The following is a 20,683-nucleotide window of genomic DNA, read 5'->3' as shown; positions in this document are numbered from 1 at the left end:
AGTTAATTCGGAGCAGCAAGCGAAATCAGAACTGCAATTACCAGGCAGACTCCGTGACAGAGCCCTGCACCGTGCAGCGCCAGAGGAGGCTGACGCAACCCTTTATTTATAGCTGCTGCAAGCCAGAGCGCTCCCCGGTGCTGGGAACGCTGCTGGGAGGGAAGCCGGCATCTCACACACACACACACGCTTCATGCAGCACAGGTAGAAAGCAGAGCAGCCTGATTTGAAGGCTGACACACTTTCTAGCAGCCTGACAGCAACTTTCAGGCAAGAAAACCCCTCCTGAGGTGAGCGCAGCAGCAGCGAGGGCGATGTGGCCAAAAGCAGACACAAGGCAGCTTCCTCAGGCAAAAGTATTTCAAGCATGGCCAGTACAATGGAAGACCAGTACTTCTGGAAAGTTGGCATAACACAGTTGCATATTAGAGATGACAAACCTCAAATGCCACTGTTTAAAAAAAGAAACTATTTGTTTTATTGCTGAGGTCCTCCAGGCAACCATCAGACCACCAGTACACAGAAAGTCCCGTATCCAGGGACATCAAGCTAAGCAACAACTCATTTATATACAAGGTCTAGACAGAGTTCAGTTCAGTTGTGTCAAGCAAAGAGGTTTCTGCCCTGCAGCGATTTCTTACTGCTCCCTCACCAGCTTCAGGCAAAGCAGCTTCAACAGTTTACATATTCAGTCTTTGCTAATCCATTTGACTTCCCCTGCAGAGGATTAGGAGAGTTCACACCAACCATGCCACACACACAACTGTGACTTCCAGCAGAGCAGAGATATGCAGGTATAAACAGTTAAGACTTCCCACAGCTTGAACAAGAAACAAGCCAAGAGAAAATGCCCTGCAACTTGGCCTTTTCTAGATACAAGGTACAACCAGCACATCCAGGCTGGGAAGGCTCATGAAAACCTTCCAAGTCAATGTTCAAATACAAAGGAGATGTGGGCACACAAACAAATGGAGAGAGCCTCTCCTTCTACCCCCATACCTGGGTTTGATTTGAACACCAAGGAGAAAACAACTCATTTTCAACATGTGGGTTAACAGATGAAGCCCCACCTCACCTGGCTATTTCTGCTATCTCTGCTGTTTGCGCCATGAAGTTGTACGGGTCAGGGTTGTCATCAAAATCTTCATCATCATCCGTTTCTTTGCCGTTGTGCTTCTGCTTGCCCAGCCCAGAGCCACGTATCCTCGGTGTTTGTGTGGCTGTTGAAGTATGGGAGCGTTTGTGTTTAGGGGAGCTGTGATTTGAGCCATATTCCTCCTCCGAAGTAGAAGTGTAATCTGAACCCTGTGGTCTCCGCCTTGATGCTTATAAAAAATGAATTGGTTTCAGACCAAGGACAGTAGTAAAGAGTAACTACAAAAGGCTGAAAAGTAACACAAAACTAGCCCAAGAGCACAAGGAAAGGAGAGTTTCTGTGCAGATCTTAATTTAAAACAGCACATTCTCTGAGCTTATTTCAAAGTTGAGCCCCTCTATGGCTCCCATTCACTGTACAAATTTGGACTAGGAAATTCCAATGGAAAATCATAATGACTGTGTTAACGACTCCACTGTAGTAAATTATTACCACAGACTTGGCTTTCTATGCACAGAAGCTCTGTGTGTAAGTACACATTTCAGACTCCTCATAGTCCCACAGAAGTCCTTTTCTAAAGAGCCCAATTTTCAAGCCTGCAGATACCTTTCTAATTAGCTGCAAGTAAAAGCAGAAGGAGGGGTTTTTGAGTGAAGAGTAGCTTGTGGTGCTTGGTGTTATTTACAGGAGTCCACACCCCTGTGTTCACCTCCTGCCTCACAATTCACCATTAATGACACTCTACAAGAAAGAGTGTTCACGAAGTCAGGACTGGCTCCAAGCCCTGGAGACAAGTGGAAGCTGCCCACTTATCCCAATTTGTTCTGCAGATCTGTAGACATCCAGGTCCTCCTTGCATGGGAAATGTCAAGGTGTCCTTATTTGAAAACTGGGCTCCCAATGTTTGCTGCCTCACTATACTCTCTACAGGTACTGCTTCATTCCCTTCTGTCCTTCCCTGAGAATGAAGACCCACCAAACACAGAACCAGATGAGTTATTTAGAATTACAACACTGAAAGACTTCACTGTGTTACCAAGACTATTCTAAGACTGAAACACTACAAGTGAATTAAGCCAGCATCATACATCATACAAACAAAACCAACTAATTTGGCATGTAAGATGCAGGCAGAAACTATACATAATTACTATATAGTGAAAGATTAATTCCTAGACATTGCTATCTCACCCATAGTTTTAAAAATACCTTGGCTTAGGATATATATATTTTTTTTTTTTTAATATATATATATACACACACAGAAAAAATAAATTTGCTCATATTCAATTAGTAGAGTTGTATCTCTTTTTTTTTTAAATGCAGTTTTAGAATCAAGAGGTCACCCAGTCACTAAATAGCAATTTTAAAATTATGAGACTGATTTTCCATCTCTGTACACCAAGGGAAAGCTGAATTGGCTCCTTCAGTATCATTTCAATTACCCTGAGTAAACAGATCATGTACACAGAGGAGCAGGGGAGACAGGCCCTTAGCCTTCAGAACTGGTGACTTGGATTATCCTGATGTTATCTCTGACTTTCACAGAAAGCTACTTCATATGGCCCAACAATACACTGGCATTTCTTGTCTCATGGCCAGACAGTTCATGCTGTTCCTCCACTAGCAAGATTAACTTCCTCCCACTGGGAGAGCTGGGAACTCCTGTGGTTAGCTAAACACTAAGAACTCCTGGAATAAATCACCCACATCTGCCTCCTTATCCTCTAGGCTTGACACTCAAAGCTTTCAAGAGTTGTTGTATCATGCTAAAAAAAGTCTTGATGGCACAGTGCAATAGTCCAGTCTAACATGTCACTCTTGTTGCAGGAAGGGAGCTCTACCTGCTGATTTGCTATGTCTATAACAGCATTAGTATAGGAACATGCATCACACGACAGCAAGCAGGATGAAGCACAAAATACACCAGCATGTATTTAGAGCTTGCACAAAGTTCACAATCTTATCAAGGAATTAGGAAGTTAGTATTTTAAGAGCAACTAATTCAGAGGAAGGATTAGCATCATCTGCTGTAACTATGGACAAGGAAAGGTGTTAGCATGCTGCTACAGAGCTGTGGAAATCAAAAACCAATTCATTTAAATGAAGAACTGGCCAACACTTATCATTTTTCTCCGAATGACTTGAAGCCTGTGGTCCAAAGGCAGAGGGAGTGCAAAGAGCGCCTCCTGTTCGGAAAACTCCGACCACATTATCTTGCTTTAAAATTGTTATTGTTTAACAAGAAGTTAATAATAGCATCATCTCAAAAAAGGCGAGAGAAGAGACTGTACATACTCTTTTAGCTTAATCACATTCTGATTTACATGCATATACACATGTGTAAGAAAAAAAATCACTAAAATTAAAGATGAAGCTGAATGCACTAAAACAATCCAAATCAAAACAAGCAGCAAGTAACATTTTTAGCATGCAATAAAAATGAATACTGCAAGAGGGATAAATACTTCAGCTGTATGAAAATATATTAAAGGACACACACATCCAGAACTCTAAGACCCCCTTACAAAATCACGAAACTGCTGAAAATAGCATTCCTGTCAACAGGACTGAGAAATCCAGTCAAAGGGGTTCTTCATGTCCCTTTGGCTACCAATTGTTCCTAAAATCCTAAGCAAACACATCTGCTTTGCCACATCCATGGCAGGTCAAGGACTACAGGCATAGGCCTGAACTTAGACCAAAGGTTTCAGGGACAATCTCCCATTACCAATTACCATCCTAAAGTTGTCATCTGAATTGCCCCCACCTCTTTCTTAATTGAAGGCTGATTTTGATACGACAAATGCTGTTATTTCAAGGGTTTGCTGAGTGCTCAGCTACAGGGCAGTGTAGATCCCACACCTCTGCCTCGTGGGAATCACAACTGCACAGCTGCCTCAGCTATGGCAAAAGTGAGTGGAAATACACAGAAATGTCAATCTCTTGGAGTAATCAATGTGCAGTATCCAGCTCTGTATTTACATTTACAGGAAGAACAAGGCAACAGCTTTCACAACTTCTCCTGTTTCAGATGCCTTCAAACTGGCTACTTTGGACATCAGCTGTCACCAACACCATTATAAGCTCTCTGGGAGAAAATTGAATGCTACAAGTAAAACAGAACAGAATTTCTTGTAGTATTAAAAAGGGGTTAAATTCTATCTTTTAAACAAAAATATGGCCAACTGTCAAATGGCAGCTGGTCGTTCAAAAAACAAAACCACCGGAGAAAAAAAGAAAAGTAGCTATTTGTAGTATCCTCACAGACATCACCACAATACCATCTCACTGTCTATGAGAGTGCTCTGCTGTCTCCAAACCCAGAGGAAATCTCAACATCCATGCTGCTCATTAATGCAGACTTTTGTACTCACCAAGGCAGCACCTGTACTACTGTGATACTAATCCTTGGCAGCCATGTGCAGCCTGTAGGTCAGAAACAGAGGAATCGGGGAGAAATATAAAGCAGGAGCACTTACAGGATGATGAGGAGGAATACTTGACACTGCTTGAACGGGTCCTGCTGAAAGGCTGCTTGGCAGAGGCAGCGGCCGCCGTTTTCCTGGCTGCAGCTCTCACGTCCGAAACGCCCATCTTTCGATAGGACTCGGCGCTGCGGCCTGAAAACCCCGTCCTCGACTGCGCTGCCTCCGAGTCACTGGGCACTGTAAATGAACCTGCCCGTTTCCTGGGCATGGCCAGGATGTCCAGCCGGGAGAGCTTCTTTGTCTCCGTGGGCTGCTTGATGCCCTGAGCAGCGGTGTCAGGGTTGGAGGCTGTTTTCTCAGCATCCACGCATTCATTGTCCGAAGCATCTCCCAGCCGGGCACGGCGTAGCTTTGAGGCCCTTGTGGGCCGTGGGGTGGATAAACTGTTGGACCGGGTGAGAACCTGCTGGATTTTCTGCACATTCGAGGTCGTTTTGCTCTGGTCCTCCTTGGTGGCCTGAGTGTAAGGTTTCCTCCTGGGAACTGGCCGGGTTACCGAGTGCTCATGGTCAGATACAACTGCATCCGGGACCGGCAAGTAGGGAGAGTTTGAACTTCTCTCATCATCTGTAAAGTCAAGTGATCCTCGAGTCCCAGTGCTCCGCTTCATCTGGAAGCGTTTGGCGGCCTCTGCTCGGTTTGGTGCCTCTGGTGCTTGTGTTTTCCGCTTCTCCGTCAGCCTGTCCCGAGCGCTGGGCTGCCCACACTGGTCCTGGATGGATGGTGTGGAGGAAGATTTCTCCTTCTGCAAGCTCACGACTGCTTTGCGTTTCGGGGCACTTGCTGGGACATTTTTGCCACTCACCAAGCTGACTGTGCTGGCAGTGTCTACATCCGAGTCCCCTGACAAGGAGTCCTCCAGCTGACCAGCAGTTTCCGAGGGCTCCAGCTGTTGGCTTTGACCAAGCAATTTGGCTTCCAGTGCTGCCAAGGCAGTTTCAGTGTCCTTAAGCAGAAGATGAGTGTCCTGACTAAAGTCCATACGAGTGGAACGAACAGCCTCTAAATCTTTAAGCAGAGGGTGACTTGAAATATGTGGGAGTTTATTTTGAGGAACACCACTGCTTGATTTATCTTTGGTAAAACTTTCCTGTCGAACAAAAGATGTTGTTTCCTTTCCTGACATGTTTTCTTGATCTTGAGGAAGACTCTGATGAAGGGAAATAACAACTTTTCCAGCCGCGTTTATATAAGCACTAACATCTTTGACTGGTGGCTTTCCAGAAACTGGGGTGCCAGCACACCTGAAGGAAAACTCTGGATCCTTGCTGTCCTTGTCTGCTCGAGCATGGGTCACACTCAGAGAGAGCTTGGAGGGAACCCCCGCATCATTGCTGTCATCACCAATGTAGAACGAAGTAGAAACTGGCTCACTCACAGCTCTCACGTGAGAGATCCGGGAGGCTCCCGGCTGCCAGCTCTCTGATCTATTGTCTTCTCCCATCTGCTCTAGCATTTTGCTGTTCTCTTTGTATTTCTTGCCTTTTTCCATGCTGAAGCCATCATCAGATCTGCTGGCATCGCTGAGGCTATCCGGATCCAGGTCTTCTTGGATGAAGAGGCGGCTGCTGGAATCGCCATAGGCTTCCACGCAGTGGTCCTTCACAATGGTTCTCTTGGTAACCTCAGAATAGGACTCCTGGCACACCAGGACCGTGGGAGTGGGGCTGTCTGATTTATCACTTGGTGGAAGTTGGGGAAGAAGGCGTCTTGTTCTCGAGGGCACAGAGTTTTCTGGTTCCCCAGGTTTTGGGGGTACCCCGCTTTCTGAAGAGAGTTAAGTGGAAAAGAAACAACTACTTTAAAACTGTGCCACTTTTTTATTTATTAGGAATAAAGGAAGAGCTTGATCCTGCAAAGTGCAAGTCCACAAAAGCACTCACAAGATGTACTCAGAACTAAGGTTTTGTCTAATATGAACATCATCAAAGCCTGGCTGGTCCCTGCTCTCTTGGGTTTATCAATACAGACATTAAACTTAATTCCTTTGCTGAATCACACTGCTCAACACCTTCCCTTCTCAAGCTAGTACGTCAGATTCATTCTCCCATAATATACCTCTCAGTACAAGCACTATAGAGGATAAAGACATTGCTGGTATCTAGCATCAATCAGGCCACAAGAATGAGATGAAAAGCCATCAGACATCAGTAATGCCATGTTTTAAGTGCCATTCTGAACAACATTACCCATTGACTAAATAGATGGTGTTTTTCACAGTACAAGTTCTCCTACACTCATATCCCAGAGCAAAGTCCCAGGAGAAAGAGCCTGTAATAATCAAGAGGCTCTGAATTAGAGCTCACTGCCCCAGCATGTGTGGGCTTATCAGCAGGGACACGCTCCATAGAAAGAGTGCTCGTATTTCTCCCATGCTGCTGGCCAGGCCTCCATATCTGATACCACCATTAAATACCAAGATAACTGGTTATTTGGCTGTGGTAATATTACAAGCACTCCAGGAGTCAGGTATCCTACATGGTGTGAAAACAGTGGCAGTGATCTCTGAAACAAAGGGTTTCTTCTAATCTTTACTGGATCTATCTATAGCTGTCAATGGCAAGAAGGTATGACAAGTAATCCCAATCAAAAAAAAATTGAAAACATTTCCAAAAGCCAACAAAGTGCTTTTCTCCTTTTCTCACACACCAAGAGAACCACAGGGTCTGTAAGGTGTCTTCCAAGTTACGAAAGGAGTCTGATGTCCTCCAACTTCCTTTCTTCCCCACCATATCTGGTTTTCTATGCTGATCTCCACCCTTTAAACCTGCCACTCAACAGCAAACCCTAGAACAGCCTAAATTCTCAGCACAGCCAGACACAGGAAAAGTACACAAAAAACATGCAAGTCAGGAACTAACTCCAAGGCTACGTGCAGAGGGTTCTCATCCGGCATCATAAGGCAGTCTAAGGAATCACAGCTCAGGGCTGGTTAGCACCCAAAGCCCTTATAAGCTTTCTCCTTCCCAGGTTCCCCTTAGTCATGTCAAACCTAATATTTAAGAACCTCTTGAATAACTCCAAAATGCAAACCAGAGGCTCTCTCCATCTTCAATCCACTAGGAACAATTCACTCAGTGCTTCCCATCTCCAACTACTGTAGCTAAAACAGAAAATAAGCTACAGCCAGGCACACAGATGCCCTTAATTTCTGCTTTTTCTATCATCCTAGTTTAGATTCAGCTACCCTCAAACAGGGGTGTCAGATGAGACTTACCTGCACTTCCATCACCCTGCCCAGAGACAGATCCAGAGTCAGAGTAACTGTCCGCAAGGCTCGCCCACCTTGACACCCACTTCTGACTCCCTTGAGCGGCTGCAGACATCTACAATAAGGTGGGGAAGATGAGGTCAGAAGGACGGTTTGTACACCAAATCCTAGCCACAAAATCTCTCCTCTCATACAGACATCACTCGGTCTGCTCAAGATGGAAATCAAGCTACACATCACATTTACATCCAGACAGAAAACCCATCTACACCTCCACTATCCCAGGAAATCCACCTGGGCTGCCCATACCTGCGCTTCAGCCTGAGACCCATTCACAGCTTTTGAGGAAAATGCCTGGAGCAAGGGTGACTTCTGACTAGTGCCATTTTCACTGATTAGATGCTGAGAACCGGAGTCATCTTTTTCACCTTTAATTATTGGCCTAAAGGCTGAAGAGATTCTGGAAAATTCAGGCGACTCAAGAACACCAAAAACCTGAAAAGATGTTTGCATAGGAATATTAAAATGCAAGAAAACAGAAAAACATTAGTCAAAAATCCAAATCCATGAAACATTAGTCACACACAAACTATGATCCCAAGGGGCCAGAAACACTCACCAATGCTTCCATGCGAACTATGTAAATGATTTTCTTCTGTACTCCACAGTAGCAGCTTTAAATATACTTAATCATAGAATCCACTCACACCCACCTTTCCTCTCACCCTCATTATTTAGGAGTGTTGCCTTTAACAGCAGTAACTTTCACTGAAAATGAGTCCCTTTTCAGCCCAGAGAAATTTAGGATGAGTGTCAGAAAAAGTTATTTACCAGCTCATTCACGAAGAGCTAGACGGCGAAAATGGGAAAGCTCCATCCCCAGTGCCTTTCATAGACTGTAGCTGAGAGTGGGCTGAGCAAAACAGCCCTGCACTGCCACCAGGAACTGGGGAAGGATGCACCTGAGATGGGTGAGTGTTTGAGCTCGTTGGACAGATTCCCCCTGAAGCAGGCCTTCCTGTCAGGGGTGACCAAGACTCATGCCTCAGAAAAGCTTGTTCCTCTCACTTGACTGCAAGAAGATCAGAGGAAGATACCACCACAGAGGTTGCCTTGGATGAACAGAGACGGCCATAAAGATCTCTGCTTTCACTTCTGTTAAAAAAATGTGCATGCAATGGTGGAGGAATACAGAGAAAAGACACCTCAAAACCTAAGCAAGTCCAAAATTAATTTTCTTTCTTCCTGGACAGGAACACTGAGGTTCAGTTATCAGCTGTTTCACAAGTGGCAGGTCTGCACTGCACCAAGTCTATGGCACAGTCAATACCAGAAGCTGGTCACTTTGCCTGCCCAAGTCACATGGCTGCCAAGACTACTCCGCAGAAATACCTGTATTTTTGTGGCATCTTCCCTCATATTTCCCCACCAGAACAATTAGTCATCTAAAGTCAGGACTAGGACCTTGCTGTGGCTTAAATACCATGCCCTGAAAGCTTCCGATCACATTTCAAACAAGATGTAAGGAACAAATATAATAAAAAACAAAAGAGAGAAGCTAGATCCAGGCTCATAAACACCGTACACAAAGCTCTAAAGCCAGGTTCAATTAAGGCTTCCTTTAAACCTTGCCATCCTCCTGACTATATTTCACTAAATCTTCATAACAACTTGCCAGTTTTGTTTTCATAATAGACCGCAGATGAGAGTTAAACCTGAAAATCAGCCAGACTTTGGTTTGCCCTGTGGTTGTTTAGTTGGGTGGGTTCTTCTTAAGCCTCCCTCATCTCTGGAGTTTTGTTTTTAGGCTATCACTCACTCTGCAAAATCCAAACAAGTACAGATCCATCTGGAATTGCCTCTGCCCTAGATCACACCCTTTGCTATCACAGCCAGCGGCCGCTTGCCCTTGCAGCAAGCACTGCCTTCCTAATCAGGCACAGCCAAATACAGAAACATCTGCCACTGAGGCTTGTAAGCACCAGCCCCTGGCATTTCCTGTGGCCTACCATGGGATGACGCATCAGTGATGGGCTGCAGCTCCCATCTTCCTGACAGTGGGCAGGAGATGATGCAATGCCAAGGCAGAGGCTTGGGAGCAGTCCTAGAAAGAGCAGAGCTGCTCCCAGCCACTGCTGTCAGCAGGATCAGCCTGATCTTTATTCAGGTGTTGCCTTTCCTCTAACAGATGGCAAACCCACTCTTTCACTTTTGCATCCAAATTCAATTTTTTAAGCAAGGCAGCTCTTTGCCGTGGGCATATCTTGCCTTCTTTTACTCTGTGTTTTTTTGTTTGTTTGTAATTCTGTTGTTTTGATGGGATTATTTAAAGACAAGCCTCACGGTTTGTTGCGGCCTATCCTTAGCACAGGTCACCCAGAATGATTTTCCAACCCTAACCATAACCCCCTGCTGCACCCAGTTGCATCCCTTCATGGCAAGTTAATTCAGGCCCTCCAAGCCTTCAGCCCTCAGCTCACTGGCCAAGCACAGAAAAGCAGCATTTACCTGATCTATCATTTTTCGCGCCTCCTCCACCTCTTTGTCCTGAGACTCGGTCTCAATGGTGTATGTGCCGGTCTCGCTTACACTGTCTTCCTCATCATTCCTCCTGCCCTGGGCAGACTTCACTTCTGGAGGTGGAGCAGAGGCGGGCTCTGGTTCCGAGGATATAACCACGCGTGGAGCTACCGGCATGGGCAGAGGGGCTGGTTTCTCAGCGCTTGGCTTCCCAGACTGAGCCGTCTCACGCAAGTACTCAGCCATAAAATCCTGAGCCATTTTAGACTTCCTCCCAACGCTCCCATAGCTTTTGACTCTGGGAGCAGAAGAAGATGAGGAGTTGATCCGATCCTCTGTCTTCTCCCTCTTGAAGGAGCTCGTTCTTTGGGTCCCACAGGAATTGGTGGTGGCTTTGCCCGCCTGGGCTGTGAGGTGGGATGGTGGCACTGAATTTCCTGGCTTCTCCGCCGGCAATGTGTTCTTGCGCTTTTCAACCTTGTTCTTCAGCCCCGGATCCGTGTCGCTCTGGGATGAGTGAGCACTGTGTGTGAAGGACTGGGACCGCTTCTTCCGTGGTGTGTCCTCGAAGAACTCGATGACAAAGGCCTGCTTGTTGTGCAGCATCTCATGGGGGTCACGCCTCATCTGGCGCTGCAGCCTCGTCTGCTCTGCCGGACGTTCGCTGCCCGGCGTCGTCTCCTTCTCTGCCTTGGGGTCTTCGGTGTCACTCTGAGTCCCGTCCTCGTGCCTATGGCCTGGAAACAAGGTATGTACATTTGACCTTCACACTCTCAGTTACTGCAGCCCTGTTATTATCTCCCAGTTTAATTTTATCATTTCAGATACAAGAAAAGCATTCTGTAAGATTAGAAAACTCCAAAGACATCTGTGTGGTACAGGGATTGCACCCCATCAGAAGAAATAAAAGAGAAAGCAGCTCTCTCCTGACCCCACTCTTCACCACTGGGTGGCTACCAAGTTAATTATTTATTTAAAAAGAATTCAAGAAGTACTTCCAACCTCATGGATTTCTGATTTTGTAATGGTAATTGGTTTATATACCTAATGTCTTGTTTCCTTCTTTTTTCAACTTCAGTAAAAATTATTGTATAATTTTGCCATTTTATCTAATTACTGTAGTCCAAGACCACCTCACTGGGTTCTCTCCATTACAGAGCAGAAATATCTCTGCAGGATCAGGAAATAAAACCCTTGCACTGCATCCCATGAAAGTGAATGCCCATGATGGAAGACCAGGGCAGTGCATTACAAGTACATGCATCTCGTGACGCACCCACATCACTCTCCTCTACAAGGGAAAACAAACCAGAGGCTAATAGAAAAGTAATTTTGCAGGATTCTTTACTTTTCCTGAAGATTTAAGAATCACACCATGACACCCCCATGAGTTACACCATCCTATCACCAGCCAAGCAAAGGTTAAATCATTACTTAAGAGTTCACTAAGCTTAAACTAAGTTTATAATTATTTTCACTTACATTAGCAACAACCATCTTTACAACTGTCTCTATGGATCAGTGCCTGCCTGCCCCTCAGCACCTTAGCTCAGGACACTCAGAAAGTAAGTTGAAGTAAAACAGAAAGTTAAAATTAAAACAAAAGGTTAAAAGTAAAACAAAAAACAAACCTTTTTTTGGAGAAGGAAACGGGTGTGAAGGCACACAACACGATTCAGTCAACGACCAGGAACCTGTCATCGGGAGAACGGGGAAAGAGGTCTCTGCGCTCTAGACTGTAATATGTAGCAAGATATACTGGCTAAAACACCACGTGTTTGAAAGGAAAACTGCTCAAACCTACTTGGCAAGTTCTCCAGACTCATGGGTGAAGACCATTTATTACATCAAGTTAACTGTGAAAGATTAGAATTTAATGCAAGGTCCATTCAACCAGGAGTCAGTTCTACAAAGAGTTTCCTAACACACTCATGAAGAAAAGCCAGCAAACTTTGCATTGTGCCCTGAGGGCTGATAAGCTTCACCCTTGGAAGGGAAAGTTCTTAAATTAAAGGTCTTGACTAAGAACTCTGATGAATGCAAAACAGCGAGGACACAAGGAAAACATGCACCATGCTCATGGATGCCCCAGCAGAACACCATGCACATCCCCTCAAGGTGCTAAGACCTGAACCCTGCAGTCTTGATACCAGGCTTTACATTCATCACATTGTTCCTGGAAGTGAACAGATGTTACCAGAGAGCCCCAATGGTGGGCATCTCTGATCCTGGAGACCCAAACCTGGTAGGCAGCCAGCAGTAGCCTCCAAGATATCTTCAAAATTAGCCCTGCCAGAAGAACACGTCGCACAACTATCGTAGATAAATTATACCTGCCAAAGTAGAGGTGTAACAACTCCTCAGGCCATCAACACTGCATGTTTTAATCAAATGTCCAGCATTGATTTCTTGATATGCAAATTATGCACTGAATTACCTCAGCGTCTTTCCATGCCTTATGGACTGTAGAGAGGCAAATGAAGCCAGTCTCTAGCATTCCTGTGCATCACAACAGCCAACAGTTGCCCAACTCCCTAGTTTTCTCCAAGAGGAAAGAGCAAAACCACTGAAGCACATTTCTATCCCTGACAATGTTCTCCAGTAAGTCAACAAAATCCAGTATGACAAGAACATAAAAAATCCCAACACACGAACGCTTTCATCACACAGTCACAGTACACTGAAAATAAAACCCTAAATACCCAAACAGGGCACCTTAACCCTGTCCCTTATTGGGAAGGACTAGAACCAAGCAATGGCAACAAAGCAGTTCAATTTCCATGCCATGCCAAACCCTATGGCTGAATATGAAACCTTTATGACGGGTTCCCAAAAATATGTACCCAAAACAGCTATTTGGAGGTGTAAAACTTCATATTATGACAAGGTTTGGGGATTTTTTCCAAGAAGGTCAAAGCAAATATTCCTTTAAGAGAAAACAAGGTATAGCTCTGTCGTGGTTTAAGTAGGGCCTCAAGCACAAGTAGGTCTGGTAACCTTCAGTATGACTTCATCAGCTCAAGCTGCAGTTCAAAACAATAGCTTTTCCAGAGGCAAGGCAGTGAGAATGCAGGAATCAGTTATCTCCTCCGAGCTGTTCAGTGCATGGCCCAAGAGGGAAACCCGAGCAAGCCTAAATCTTGCAAAATATATTCAAAGTTGCATCAGAACCATGTAAATCCCACCAGCTGCAGTAAGAACTGGGCTCCACACTTCACCTCAGACCTTTGAAAATCCCCAAAGAATTCCTCAGTGACACACTTAACAAGACACAGGTCCACAAAATCTGGTGGTTTTGAGCAGAGGATTTCAGACAAGCTTTAGAGAAGAAAACTTTACCTACAAGCACAACAATTTCCTCTACTGGGGATCACGTGTATCTCAACTCTACCAGTAGTCTCTGTGTCAGGATCTTTTGTCATCCAACCAACTGGCTCTGGTCATTACCAGATGATCACACTTAGACATAGTACAACAGGATGATCATGCTTAGACTGCTCTGGACTTATAACAAGATGCGACTACAGTTAGAAAGTCATTCCATCAGCTAGGAGAAGCCAAGAGAACAAAATTCACTGAAATACCTGTGTTTATCAGCCTGCCTGACCATGTGGAAATTATTTTAGACATTTAAAATCCTTTTTTCAACCAGTTACTGCTGAGCTGGCATTATAGACAGGAGGAGACACATTACAATGTTCCCAAGCCAACATCACACATGACTTCAGGGCCAGGTGAAGAGCATGCTAGCTGCATTCAAAATATTAACAGTCATTAAAGTAATATTCTTCATCTTGCAAATTTGAAGCAGAGATAATTAAGTCCAGTTCTCCTTGACAGGAGAAGGGTTTTTATCTTTTATTATGCTGCATTTGCATGGCCAACAGAGCACTATGTCCACATGACAAGACATTCACTCACCTTTAAGCGTCCTTACATGAACTGGCAGGTCACTCTTGGTACTGTAAACATCATCTCCTGCAGACTGCCTTCTCATCAGGCTTGGGTCATTCTGGACAAGCCAGTCAGCCACTTTGCTCTCCGCTGACATCACCTCTGTATGAGCTGGTTCCTTACTGTAGGGTCTTCTCTGTCTGAGCGAAAATTTAGTTACATGGTCTTTTATCTTTATTTTACCAGGGGTACCATCATCAAATTCAATGGTGAAAGAGGCATGACTCTGTACAACAGGGGCTACCACAGCATCAACATCCTTTGTTGGGATCTCATGGACCTGTGTTTCTGGAGATTTTGATGGCTGCTGAAATTCTTTAGTTGGAATCTCAAAGTAACTTGGCTCTCTCCGGAAGGCAAACACAGATTGTTCCTGGGCATCTCTATAAGTAGAAATATTCCCATTCAGTTCCTCTTCATGTTGGGTTATCTCTTTTGATCTCTCTACAAAAGGGGGGAAAAAAGGATAAAATCACATTTTTTCAGTACTACTCAACTCATTTGTTTCAACTTCTTGAAAAGTCTACTAAGCACAACCCCTCTCTGCTAGAGAACAGATACACTGTGTGTGCATTGAAATAAAACACTTCTTTGTGAAGTAGAGCACATGCTTGACAGAAACATCAGGTTTACTGCACAAGTGAAAATAAGATGCCTCTTCCATACACACAGATTGACAATAACAGGAATGTTAAGACTAAATGGCTCCCAAGGATGATGAGGTGAGAAACACATACAGCACTGCCATATAACTAGTTCTCACACAAGTTCAGTGATTTACTCCACAACTGCTGTTTCTAATGGTCAAATATTTTAGGGAAAACATTTTAATTCTCCCTTATTCCAGTTTCAGCAGCAGCAACCTACACACAGGAATGTGCAAATACAAGCACAAAAAAGAAGCGGTAATTAAAGTCTTGAAACAGGATGGTTTCACACAGTAAATATCAAAAGTGCGCCACAATTTTGTGTCCCTTATCTTCTCCCACCCCACATCACCTCCATTACCTGAGTAATGTTCCTCTTGCCTTCTCTCCTCCTTGTTATTTGCATCATCTTCCCCCCACCAGGAGGGCTGCCCATAGAGAGGGGTGCGGTAAGTATTCGTTTCTAGAAGAGGATAATCAAATACTTTAACACAGAAAATATCAATTTACCAGGTTCAACCACATGCCAAACAGGGAAAAACAGCACGGTCAGATGAGACCACGAACCTGTTATACCATGGTTATAGCAACAGCAAATTATACATAATAATATGCTCAGGCTTTTCTTTGTATGACCCTTTTTTCCTGTCTACATTCTACTGTAAGATAACTAACTCCACCCCCCTTCCTTGTCTTTCACAGATGTGTTTCCCAGATACTGGCTTTTGTCTCTTTCTAGTCTTATTATTCACACAAAGTGGAGGATTTTTGGCAGGACAGACTACAAAACGCTAACCACAAAACTGTCTTCAACTCACCTAAAAATCAGGTGAAAATCTGACTTTTTTCCTCACCTTAAATGGGAAGATTTTAGCTCTACATTTTTGCCCCACCATGTCCTTGGATGTGTCCAGACTAGGGATTCTTCCACTATTTACCACTCCCACTCTAAGTGACACACATTCCCCAATAGGAAATTCTCAAATCGTTACAAACTTCGGAAAAATGGTAAAGCCATCTCCTTACACATTCATAAAGAAGTAGTAAACTGTTACTCTCTAAAGCTTACAGTAAATCAAGTGAGTTCTACAGTAATTGTAGGACAGAGGTTTTCCTCATGGAGAATTTCCTCTGGAAGAGCCAGGCTTACATAATTTCTCTGCTCAGTGAGCACTCACTGAAAGATCAGGGCTTCACTGCAACAACTGGCACCCACTCAGTGGAGCTGATCCACTGCTTCTCGTTTTGTATCCCACAAAACAAGACTGTGTTTGGCAGTGCCTTGGGCTGCTGCTGTTTATGCAACAAGCAAAAAGAATACACCCAATTTGCCTGTGGTACAGTTAATACTATGGTTTTTTCATAGATTAAGAGAAGCAAATAAAGTAGCTTTTGTTCTTTCATCTAGATCTTACTCTCTACCTGAGAGTAAGATCCAGCTTTGTTAGGCTGCTTCTGCCTCTGCTCATAGCAGCCATAACTGGCCATGTCTTAAACACTGGCTCCAGCTCCAGAGCCATAGCTGGGCTTCTACTGCCAGCTGCTGCTCAGCTTGTGGTTTTCAAACCACACACTGCTCTGTGCAAAGCAGCTCTCAAACAGTCCTGCAATTTTGCATTCCCTGTTTTAATAGGGACATGACAGAAAGCAGTCATTAGCATAAGGGAAGTCATGAGACGAAGGGGAATTAAGCAAGTCAAATTAAAAAAGAAGCCTGATTTTATGCTGCTGTTTCTAAAGCTACACAGACCCAGTGGCCACTACTTCAGATATTTTTGTTCTAGAATCATTCCAGATATATAAGCTCATACACTGACAGTCCACAGGCAAAAAATTTTACTTTACAGATGCAGCCCACAGGCCCTTTTCAAGAGACCTCCTTCATATTTCAAAGTTAACCACGCAGCCTCCCTTCACACCGAGGATCAAAAGAGGCTGAAAGTATTACTCTCCTCTCTGCCTAGGGTGCGTGGAAGATAAACCATGTTCCTATTATGTAGGCGGCCTTTGAAAGTTCAAAGGAGGAAGCATTTGAGCATTTCTCACCATGATAAATTGGAATTGCCAAGCAGTATGTTTCATAACGGATGAAGGTTAAACCACTCATGGGATTGGGGGGGGGGGGGGAATTAAAAAACCTATTCACAAGGTTGTCAGTGAACAGAGGCACTCCAGCGTAGGGTTTGGTTTCTGCTAGGCTAAGAGCTTCTGTCATATAGCCCAGCAGAAAGCCACCATCCTTTTTCCATGCTGTAACTTGCCCACTAGACCCCATCCCAACCACACAGGATCTACTTCACCAACGTCAGGCACTTCTTTTGGGCACACAATGGATTATTATCCTCTGACTTGCAGTACAGATCTTAGGGTTGATGGCCAAGAAGCAGCTATCTGGGGAAGCCGGGGGAAGGAGATCAACACTTTAACACAAATCCATTAGCAAAAGCCAGTTATGTCTGAGGTAATTTGTGCCTAAAGGGATCAACTGCCCTATAGATGAAATGCAAAGACCACCTGCACTCAACTGTTGCACAAGCAGCATCTTTCCCAAGGATGGGTGCTGTTACTGCTTGCATCTTGGAAGGAGTTGCCTCATTACAGCTCATCTCTTCAGCACATCCCAGCCCCAAAGGGATCCCAAAGGCCCCCAGTCTAGAAGATGCCAGTGATCTACTCCAAGGCAATTTTGTGCCCAGAGAGGCAGAAGTGAGCTAAGACAGCTCACACCCATCCTGCAGGACAGAAGTCTCCCCAGAAACTGCTCCAAGATCTGTGTCTGATCTGTGTACAAACTACAGGAGCTTCTGCCTTTGTCACCCAGGAGCTTTTCTACTACAGGGAAAAGGCAGCCAGGGGAGACTTCTGGTCAGACCTTTTCTCTTGATGAGGAACTTTGGGATTGCAATTGAAGCTGAAGGGAAAAAAAAAGATTTATAAAGAATAATGAGCCAGCTCCTCTGCTGTCTCAAATTTCCCTGGGCTTAACAGGTACTTAGAAATTTCCCTAACTGCCCCTCTGACAAAAGCCAGCACAAAGTCAAAACCCCAGGGCAGGTCTAGGAACACCTAAAAAGAGTGCATCAGGCTGGCCAGAGTGCAGAGATCTGGGGCCATCAGGGTGGGAGACACTGCCCTGCACCCACTGCACAGCAGCAGAAGGTTCCTCATGCCCCATGACACAGAGCTCACATGGCCCCACCTGCAATGCCTGTTACAGCATCTGTGACAAAGCTGCACATTTGTGTGTGTGGGGTTTCATTCCTTTCCTCTCCCAGCCTCCACAATAAACTGGAACTTCATTTTAAAACTGCAAAAAGCACAGATGGAAAGCTGAAGAGTCAGTATCTTGCTATTCAGGGACAGTTTCAATATTTTAAGAGCAATTAATGTTTCCACTGAGCACTCATATTAATTTGCATTTTGAATAACATTGTCAAGTGACACAGTCACCATCATTCTTGCCTACCGCTGAAAGCAGCCAGATCCTGAGCCAGATTTATCTGGCTTCAGAAGAGTGTTGTGGTTTAACCCCAGCCAGCAGTCAAGCCCCACACAGCCACTCATTCTCCCACCAGCAGGATCAGGGAAAGAATCAGAAGGGTACAAGGTAGAAAACTCATGGGCTGAGATAAAGACAGTTTAATAAGGAAAGCAAAAGCCGTGCACAGAAGCAAAGCCAAACAAAGAACTCATTCACCACTTCCCATGGGCAGGCAGGTGTTCAGCCATCTCCAGGAAATCAGGACTCCATTACACGTAATAGTGACTTGGGAAGACAAACACCATCACTCCAAACATCCCCTCCTACTTCCTCCTTCTTCCCCCTATATCATATACTGAGCATGTGATACGGTCCAGCATGTCCCTTTGGTCAGTTTGGGTCACCTGTCCTGGCTGTCTCCTCCCAGCCTCCCATGCAGCCCCAGTCTCCTCGCCAGCGTGGCAGTATGGAAAGCAGAAAAGGCCTTGGCTCTGTGTAAGCCCTGCTCAGCAGTAACAAAAACATCTCTATATTAACAACTCTGTGTTCAGCAAAAATCCAAAACACAGCTCCAAACCAGCCACTGTGAAGAAAATTAACTCTACCCCAACCAAAACCAGCACAAAGAGCTACATAAATTTGCTGCCCTGCTCATGTCAGAAGCTTCTGTCCCTTCTAATTCGCCAGCACAACTGACACCTCTCCCAGCTCCAGCTCTAACACAACAATATTGTCGAAAAAGGGGAGAGGGAAAAAAAAAAGCACGATGGGAAGGCAGCTAAAACAGATGGCTGTGACAGAAGTGGGCCAGGGAGCAGCTACACATGCAGTTGTGCCAGCGGGCTTTGCTCTTCACCAGCTGGGATCCATTTTGGGTAGCAACCTCAACCTGAACCTGCAACATCCAGAGCAGCATGTTTGCCTGCGACCTGAGACATGCAAAGCACCCTGAAGCCACCTCATGCCTGTTCTCTTTTAGTGTAAGATGGATGCTCTTGCGAGAACACAGAAATGTGGGGCTCGCTCAAGTCAGCAGTGAAGGGAAGAACACCAATGAAAACGAACTGCTCAGTAATTTTAATGAACATGAGACTTCCTCCAATTGATGGCAGCTCGTTACCACCTCTCTCCACTCCGTGCCAGGCTGCCCAGATGGTGCCAATTCATTTAAGACATATTTCTTGGCTCATCAATTCAGGCAGGCAGCCCGAAAACCATCCTTTTAGATAACTGAATTGAGGTCAGCACAAGCATTCAGCCAGATAAAAACTGAGCTACCAGTGATGGTGTAATACAGGGAAGACCACTGACATACACATGTTCTGCTCCTGGATTTCTGTCTTTGGGGCAGTCACTCAGAAGGAAAAATGAAGGCTGTTTTAGCATAGAACAAGGGAAGTCCATTTGCTTAACAGTCTGACAAAAATGTGGCCTGTTAAATTAATACAGAACTCTTGATCATCTGAAGGAGAGACACCAAAAGAGAGAATGAGACATGTCAATACAAAGGATGTATTTATGGAGAAGTGAATCACACAGAACACTAGGGCACAACCAAAAATACAGTCCGGGTGATGAAAGGCAAAGGAGAAATACAGTATTAAAGCTGCTTTCCATCATCAAACAGGAAGAAGAGCTTTCAAGACAAGCACACAGCTCCCACTAAACAGAGGGGTCTGATTTCCCTTGAAGGTGTCCCCTGTGGTCAGGACAGGACTGAGGGCTGTGCTTTGCCCAAATCTGCACAAAGCTTCAGACCATCATGAGAGAAAGACAGTCACCAACAGCAAATTTCTTTGCTCACAGAAGCACACACAGCTTTGAAGCTCTCTACTGCAAGTCATAACAAAAGCATGAGAAATCCAGCTTAAGTCAAACTGCTTTTGATTCATTATTAATAACAATAATGTCCATCTCCAGAAGATGCAGAATAGGCTTCTTACAGCAGAGGCCTTAGGGAAAAAAAAGATGATCTAGCTACAACATTTTAAAATTAATTCCTTACATCTCTGCTTTTTAACTCCTCTCCAAAAGTAGAGAATTCAGACGTAGTAGGAATAATCATAAAGCAATTCTCTGACTCTTTGCCACACTATTTATTTCGTATGTGCATGGCTAATCTAAGCCCTGGTCTTTTGTACCTGCTGTGAACATACACGGATCTCAGGGACTTTCAAATCAGGCTGATAATCACAAATTTATTTGTATTAATTGTATGGTCAAACCTTAAACACACTGCAGTTACCACCTCTCTAGTTCTGGCAAAAAAGCAGATACAACACC

General features: G+C 44.6%; 1 protein-coding gene across 4 annotated transcripts in view; it reads right to left on the bottom strand.

Annotated features, from left to right (window-relative positions):
• CEP170B (centrosomal protein 170B) overlaps nt 1-20,683 on the bottom strand; it is a 59,706-nt gene that overhangs the window by 13,937 nt on the left and 25,086 nt on the right. For all 4 annotated transcript variants that reach the window (XM_082283125.1, XM_082283127.1, XM_082283126.1 and 1 more), the window contains exons 7-13: nt 15,281-15,382; nt 14,240-14,716; nt 10,307-11,055; nt 8,108-8,293; nt 7,805-7,913; nt 4,579-6,354; nt 1,076-1,325 (exon numbers count right to left, since the gene is read on the bottom strand). In XM_082283125.1, the coding sequence (XP_082139251.1) occupies nt 1,076-1,325; nt 4,579-6,354; nt 7,805-7,913; nt 8,108-8,293; nt 10,307-11,055; nt 14,240-14,716; nt 15,281-15,382 (3,649 nt within the window). The remainder of the gene's footprint in view (nt 1-1,075; nt 1,326-4,578; nt 6,355-7,804; nt 7,914-8,107; nt 8,294-10,306; nt 11,056-14,239; nt 14,717-15,280; nt 15,383-20,683) is intronic.

The sequence above is a fragment of the Coloeus monedula genome (assembly GCF_965178545.1).
Source record: "Coloeus monedula genome assembly, chromosome: 6".
Taxonomy (NCBI): Eukaryota; Metazoa; Chordata; class Aves; order Passeriformes; family Corvidae; genus Coloeus; species Coloeus monedula.
The sequence above is the reverse complement of the archived record's forward strand: the minus strand, read 5'-3'. Positions and strand labels throughout refer to the sequence as shown.